The sequence below is a fragment of the Entelurus aequoreus genome, linkage group LG05 (genome assembly GCF_033978785.1).
Source record: "Entelurus aequoreus isolate RoL-2023_Sb linkage group LG05, RoL_Eaeq_v1.1, whole genome shotgun sequence".
NCBI classification, from domain to species: Eukaryota; Metazoa; Chordata; class Actinopteri; order Syngnathiformes; family Syngnathidae; genus Entelurus; species Entelurus aequoreus.
Window position 1 is genome coordinate 84489188 of NC_084735.1, and position 7930 is coordinate 84497117.

A 7930-nucleotide genomic window follows, 5' to 3' on the forward strand; every position below is an offset into this window, starting at 1 on the left:
TGGGATCGGTGTATTAGCGGCTGGCTGCAGCAACACAACCAGGAGGACTTTGAGAAGGATAGCAGACGCTTTAGCCGCCGACCTCACCTTGACTTCCTCCGTCTCCGGGCCGCCGACCGCATCTGTGATCGGGTGAAGTCCTTCGTCGTACCTTCGTTTGCTGGAACGCAGATGAGAGCTGGCGTAGGTGCAGAGCTAATGTTTTTAGCATAGCTCTGTCGAGGTTCCGTAGCTAAGTTAGCTTCAATGGCGTCGTTAGCAACAGCATTGCTAAGCTTCGCCAAGCTGGAAAGCATTAACCGTGTAGTTACAGGTCCAGAGTTTGGTAGTATTGTTGATCTTCTGTCTATCCTTCCAGTCAGGGGCTTATTTGTTTTGTTTCTATATGCAGTTAAGCCCGATGCTATCACGTTAGCTCAGTAGCTAAAGTTCTTCGCCGATGTATTGTCGTGGAGATAAAAGTCACTGTGAATGTCCATTTTGTGTTCTTGACTCTCATTTTCAAGAGGGTATAGTATCCCAGGTGGTTTAAAATACAAATCCGTGATCCACAATAGAAAAAGGAGAAAGTGTGGAATCCAATGAACCCTTGTACCTAAGTTACGGTCAGAGCGAAAAAAGATACGTCCTGCACTGCACTGTAATCCTTCACTCTAACGTTCCTCATCCACGAATCTTTCATCCTCACTCAAATGAATGGGGTAATCGTCGATTTCTCGGTCCGAATCTCTCTCGCTGCATTGTAAACAATGGGGAAATGTGAGCAGCCCTTCCTCCTGTGACGTCACGCTACTTCCGGCACAGGCAAGGCTTTTTTTTATCAGCGACCAAAAGTTGCGAACTTTATCGTCGACGTTCTCTACTAAATCCTTTCAGCAAAAATATGGCAATATCGCGAAATGATCAAGTACGACACATAGAACGGATCTGCTATCCCCGTTTAAATTTAAAAAAAATTCATATCAGTAGGCCTTTAAGGACAGTGAAAGCCAAAACGTCCATCTCCATCCGTTTAATGGTCACAGTAGAAGGACATGATATAAAAGAACATTTACACTGATAGCTTTAAATTAATAAAGATTGAACAACACAAGTAAAAAAAAAAAAAGAAAGAAAAAAAAAAAGCGTCCTAGCATCACAAAATGACCCTGCCCTCACGTTGCAAGTAGCAATTTCATAAAAGCACATGAATGTCAAAATGAAAAAAAAAAAAAAAAGGTAAATTACGTAAAGTGCATGTATGACAATACACACTGTGCTTCACTTGCCACTCACACACCAACACACACACACACTGACGGTTTAAAAAAGTTGTGCTTCTCACAGCAACTTGAAAAATATATTAAAAAGACTGACAAAAGGTTCCTAAAAAAGTCACGTTTGACATCGCACACACACACACACACACACACACACACACACACACACACACACACACACACACACACACACACACACACACACACACACACACACACACACACACACACACACACACACACACACACACACACACACACACACACATCCAGTGTGAGTGGCATCAGCACTTGGAGGCGATGCATCGCTGTAGGAGGCGGAACATTCCAGATGTGCAGGTCATGTGTGCTTCCGAGGTATCACGTCATCAAATAACTACTTTAAAAAAGAGAGGGAAAAAAAAAAGGGGTGCAAGCATGTGACCTACGATTGGCCTGCCACTGACCATGTGACCTGGCTGTGATTGGCTGTGCATCACCGAGCGAGAGGAGGAACATTCTGGATGAATCTGTGTTGGACCAGCTCAAGATTCCAGCGGGGGGGGGGGGGGAGGGAATGTGTCGTTTTTGTAGTTGGACTGATTTAACCGGCGAATGTCCTCGGAGGTCACAGGTCAAAGGTGGTTTAAGGCAAGAGGCACTGCTTTGCACGCGCACGTTTACATGGTGTGGTAGGGGGCGCTGACAGTCGTTTTCTTGAGGCGCCGCACAGGATGACTCCTTCCGTACTGCTGCCTAGTGGTCAAAGGCGGCGGCGCGGGCGGACACATCAGGCTCGGCGGGCTGGGGGGGTCGCCTCCTGACGCGGCGTCTTCCGGGTCGTGGAGGCTCTCGGCCGCCGCTGCAGGCGGCTGGTCGGGCGACGCGGCGGTGTCGTGGACGCGCTGCTTTTTGGGATCGTCGCCGCCGGCGTGGACGGGGGGCTCCGCCGAGGCCGGCGCCGCTGAGCTCCGGCTGAGCTCCCAGTCGGTGAGGTCGTTGGCGAGCAGCTCCAAGCAGCCCAGCTTGGCCAGCGAGGCCGAGCGCTTCATCAGGGAGGGAGGGGTCAGACCCGCCTGGCGAAGCCTGGCCTCCACCTCTCGGACCCTCCTCTGCACGCCGCCGGCTCGCTTCTGAATGGCCGCGGCGCTGGAGCCCAGGATGTGGTCCACGCAGCTGGCCCTGCCGGCTCCGCCCACGCTCACCTGCTGCAGGAAGGCGCCCAGCTCGCACAGTGTCGCCCACGTCTCCCTCATGACCACGTCACTGAAGGGACCCTCGGGTGGGCCGTCCCAGTCCGTGCCCGACTCGCGCTCCGTCACGCCCTCCAAACACAGGAAGTTGACGGAGGCCAGGGGGGAAGCAGAGGACGTAGACGACATGGAGTCCCGCTGCTGGTAAGCGTGGCCATCTTTCTGCCCGACGTCGTGGGGGAGGGCTGGCGTCGCTTGGGCGCACGTGCTGTGGGGGCGCCGCGGGGAGAGGGGGGAGCTTCCTGAGTGTGAGGGAGGAGATGACGGCGGCGACAGGGCGTCATGTTTCATCCTGTGCTCCAGCTGCCGGGTGACGCGGCGCACGGAACCTCTCGTCCAATCACTGCAGAGACCGCCGACCGCCTCCTCGTCTTCTTTGTCCTTCACTTCCTGCTTGGCGCTCGGACAAAAAACATCTCCATCCTCTTCCTGGCCCCCTTGCTCTAGTTGGCAGAGCTTGGACCAATCAGGGTGCTTCAGTCCCGTGACCTGCACAGGAACCAGCACCTGGTCCTGAGGAGACAAGGACAACATCTGCCATGAGGACACGGACCACTAAGGACGCTTCTTTATTCATTTAGACCAGGAGGGTCAAAGCATGCAGGGGCCATTTTGATATTGTTCATTTTTAAAAAAACAATTAAATATAGATACATTTTAAGCTTTAAGGGTCTCCTCAAGTTTGGTTTCAGTTATAAAAATGTTAAAAATTTGCCTTTTTTTAAATTTTTATTCAACACTAAAATATCTAGATCAAGTCTGGTAATATAAAGTTATCATTATTTTTTTGTTTTGTTATATACCGTATTTTTCAGACTATAAGTCGCAGTTTTTTTCATAGTTTTGGTGCGACTTGTGTGTGAAATTATTAACACATTAGCATAAAATATCAAATAATATTATTCAGCTCATTCACGTAAGAGACTAGACGTATAAGATTTCATGGGATTTAGCGATTAGGAGTGACAGATTGTTTGGTAAACATATAGCATGTTCTATATGTTATAGTTATTTGAATGACTCTTACCATAATATGTTACGTTAACATACCAGTTGGTTATTTATGCCTCATATAACGTACACTTATTCAGCCTGTTGTTCACTATTCTTTAGACATTTTAAATTGCCTTTCAAATGTCTATTCTTGGTGTTGGCTTTTATCAAATACATTTCCCCCAAAAGTGCGACTTATATATGTTTTTTCCCTTCTTTATTATGCATTTTTGGCCGTTGCGACTTATAGTCCGAAAAATACGGTAACCTTTTTGTCAAAACCCTGTTTTTTTTTATGGCAAAAACAAAATATGCAATCTTTTCTACCCAAAAATGTTCAAAGTGGAATATTGGATGTGAATTATAAAAGTGATTTTATTTTTATTTTTTTTGAGTATCCATCCATTTTTTCTACCGCTTGTCCCTTTAGGAGTCGCTGGAGCCTATCTCAGCAGCATTCGGGCAGTAGGCGAGGTACATGGCAGTAAAAAGAAAAAGAAAAAAGTCCACTTATGAAAGTGTTAAAAACAAGTCGGACCATTTTTCTTTTACTTTCCACGCTTTTAAGTCTTCAGATCTATCCGTCAATGATACGTTTTTTATTATTATTTTGTTTGTTTTATGCCTTTTTTCCTCCCAATATTTTTTGGTAATGTTGCAAACACACAAAATATGCAATATTTTTAGCCTAATTTTTTTACTGTGAAGTATTTGGAGGCTCAATGGGTCATTAATTCATAACACTGATTTTAATTCATTATTTTGAGCAAAAAAAAAAAAAGTCCCACTAAAAGTCTTGGGGGTTCAAAAGTGCCCCACTCATAATAAGTGTTAAATAATAAGCCATACCATTTTTTAAATTTTTTTTTTTACTTTCAACACTTCTAAGTCTCTCGATAAAACTTAAGATCCATCCAACAATAATGAGTTTTTATTTATTTTCTTCATGTTTTTGTTTGTTTTATGCCCTTTTTGTCAAAACCCAGTTTTTATGGCAAAAACACAAAATATGCAATCTCTTCTACCAAAAAATGTTCAAAGTGGAATATTGGATGTGAAGTAACTGGAGCCTTAAATAGGTCAATATATCAGAACAGTGATTTTATTCTTTAAAAAAAAAATTATCTATAGCAAGACAGTTAAATTTTTTTTTTTTTTTTTCAAAAGTCCCACTAAAAATTTTGAGGCATGGAAAAGGACCCCACTTATGAAAGTGTTAAAAACAAGTCATACCATTTTTATTTTACTTTCCACGCTTTTAAGTCTTCAGATCTATCCGTCAATGATATGTTTTTTATTATTATTTTGTTTGTTTTATGCCTTTTTTCACCCCAATATTTTTTGGTAATGTTGCAAACACACAAAATATGCAATATTTTTAGCCAAATTTTTTTACTGTTAAGTATTTGGAGGCTCAACAGGTCATTAATTCACAACACTGATTTTAATTCATTATTTTGAGCCAAAAAAAAAAAAGTCCCAATAAAAGTCTTGGGGGTTCAAAAGTGCCCCACTCATAATAAGTGTTAAATAATAAGCCATACCATTTTTTAAAATTTTTTTAAACTTTCAACACTTCTAAGTCTCTCGATAAAACTTAAGATCCATCCAACAATAATGAGTTTTTATTCTTTTTTTTCATGTTTTTATTTGTTTTATGCCCTTTTTGTCAAAACCCAGTTTTTATGGCAAAAACACAAAATATGCAATTTCTTCTACCAAAAAATGTTCAAAGTGGAATATTGGATGTGAAGTAACTGGAGCCTTAAATAGGTCAATATATCAGAACAGTGATTTTATTCTTTAAAAAAAAAAATTATCTATAGCAAGACAGTTAAAAAAAAATTAAATTTTTTTTAAAAGTCCTACTAAAAATTTTGAGGCATGGAAAAGGACCCCACTTATGAAAGTGTTAAAAACAAGTCGGACCATTTTTCTTTTACTTTCCACGCTTTTAAGTCTTCAGATTTATCCGTCAATGATACGTTTTTTATTATTATTTTGTTTGTTTTATGCCTTTTTCCCCCCTAATACTTTTTTGTAATGTTGCAAACACACAAAATATGCAATATTTTTACCAAAAAATATTTCTAAGTGAAATTTTTAATGTGAAGTATTTAGAGGCTCAATGGGTCATTAATTCATAACACTGATTTTAAATCATTATTATTTTTTTGAGCAAAAAAAAAAAAAAAAAAGTCCCACTAAAAGTCTTGGGGGTTCAAAAGTGCCCCACTCATAATAAGTGTTAAATAATAAGCCATGCCATTTTTTAATATATTTTTTTACTTTCAACACTTCTAAGTCTCTCGATAAAACTTAATATCCATCCAACAATAATGAGTTTTTATTTATTTTTTTCATGTTTTTGTTTGTTTTATGCCCTTTTTGTCAAAACCCAGTTTTTATGGCAAAGATACAAAATATGCAATCTCTTCTACCAAAAAATGTTCAAAGTGGAATATTGGATGTGAAGTAACTGGAGCCTTAAATAGGTCAATATATCAGAACAGTGATTTTCTTCTTTTTTTTTTTTTTTATAGCAAAACAGTTAAAAAAATAAATTAAAAAAAGTCCCACTAAAAATTTTGAGGCATGGAAAAGGGCCCTACTTATGAAAGTGTTAAAAACAAGTCATACCATTTTTCTTTTACTTTCCACGCTTTTAAGTCTTCAGATCTATCCGTCAATTATGAGTTTTTGTTATTTTTTTGTTTGTTTTATGCCTTTTTTTTCCCCCAAAATATTTTTTGGTGATATGGCAAACACATAAAATATGCAATAGTTTCCCCAAAAAATATTTCAATATGACATTTTTAATGTGAAATTATTTGGAGGCTTAATGGGTCATTAATTCATAACACTGAATTAATTAATTGATTATTTTTTGAGCAATGACCGTAAAAAAAACCTAAAAGTCTTGGGGATCCAAAAGTGCCCCACTCATAATAAAAGTGTTAAAAATAAGTCATACAATGTTTTTCATTTTTTTATTTTCAACACCTTCATGTATCTTGATAAAACTTTAGATACATCCAACAATTATGAGTTTTTATAATTTTTTCATGTTTTTGTTTGTTTTATGCCCTTTTTGTCAAAGAAAACTTTTTGTTTTATATATATCAAACACAAAATATGCATGAATATATATATATATATATATATATATATATATATATATATATATATATATATATATATAAAAAAAAATAAAATACCTAGGCGTTCCCAGGCCAGCTGTGAGAGAGATATAAATAAAGTGTTCAGGGGCCGTACTTATCAAGCTTCTTAGAGTGCCATTTTACACTTAAGTCCTGAGAATTTGCGAAATTTAGTCCTACTCTCAAACTTAAGAATAAAAGCTTTTTATCAACGTTCTTAAGTCTAAGAATCACTCCTACTCTCCACGATATTTAAGAGACCTTCAGAGGTGTTTTAAGTGGTTAGGAGTTGCCAGCAGGGGATGGCACTGAGGCGAGAGAGACGTGCGCCAACGTTCAGGGAACGGAACGATGTCCTGGATTTGTTTGATGACGAGCAGCTGATCAAACGGTATCGTTTAGACAGAGCGGGTATTATTTTTGTCACAGATTTAATACTTTTCGATTCCTTGTTGATTTCTGCATGTGTCTGCAGTGGGCTAGTATATATAGAGCCACCCACACCAGTTTCAAATTAGTTGCCCTAATTAATGAATTGGAAAGAAAATGTTATGACAGTAGCGTATGTGTGAGGTGAGTGACGTCAGTGAGTGTGTGGGCGATAGAAGAGAGGGAGCGGTAGCGTGAGTGCCGGCGGGGACTAGTTTGTTTTGTATTATTTTGTAGTTTATTGTCAAAATATACACTCCCATTGTCCACTTAAATATTTCCAAGATATTTCTTTATTCTTAGACAACGGATTCCCTTCCGTGATTGGTCATTTCTATGGACACAGAAATGACGTCACCTAAAATTCCGTTTACGGCACATAGTAATGTCGTAATTCAGCTCTGAGTGTGACACTTAAGATTCAGTCCTACACTTCGCTGAAAGTGTGAGTAAGACGCTTGATAACTAACTTTTAAGTGCAGCTTTCAGCGAAGAATTTATTTACTCTTAAGTCAACTCTTAGCAGACTTCTTAGGAGTAATTCTAAGAAGCTTGATAAGTACGGCCCCTGATCCAGCCTTGCACCCTAACTCGGGCTCTGAGGTCCGTGGATCAGAATCTGCTAAAAGCTCCCCTCACTAGTTTTAGGACAAGAGGTGACCGAACCTTCCAGGCTGTCGCTCCCACCATATGGAACGATCTTGCGACCTACATTTATTTTTTCCGGCTTTTAATTAGCTTCTCTTGGGCCGCTATATTTTTTTATGTTGTATTACATTGTTTATTCATACTGTGTTTTATATTGTATTTTGGCCTTTTATATTAGATGTCATTTCTGATATTCTGTGTTGTGAAG

At 39.6% G+C, this 7930-nt stretch overlaps 1 protein-coding gene across 1 annotated transcript in view; it reads right to left on the bottom strand.

Moving 5' to 3' along the window:
• Window positions 1-746: 746 nt before the first annotated feature.
• ssh2b (slingshot protein phosphatase 2b) overlaps window positions 747-7930 on the bottom strand; it is a 55491-nt gene continuing 48307 nt past the window's right edge. The window contains exon 15 of the mRNA XM_062049121.1: window positions 747-3004. Within this exon, the coding sequence (XP_061905105.1) occupies window positions 1919-3004 (1086 nt within the window). The 3' untranslated portion in view covers window positions 747-1918. The remainder of the gene's footprint in view (window positions 3005-7930) is intronic.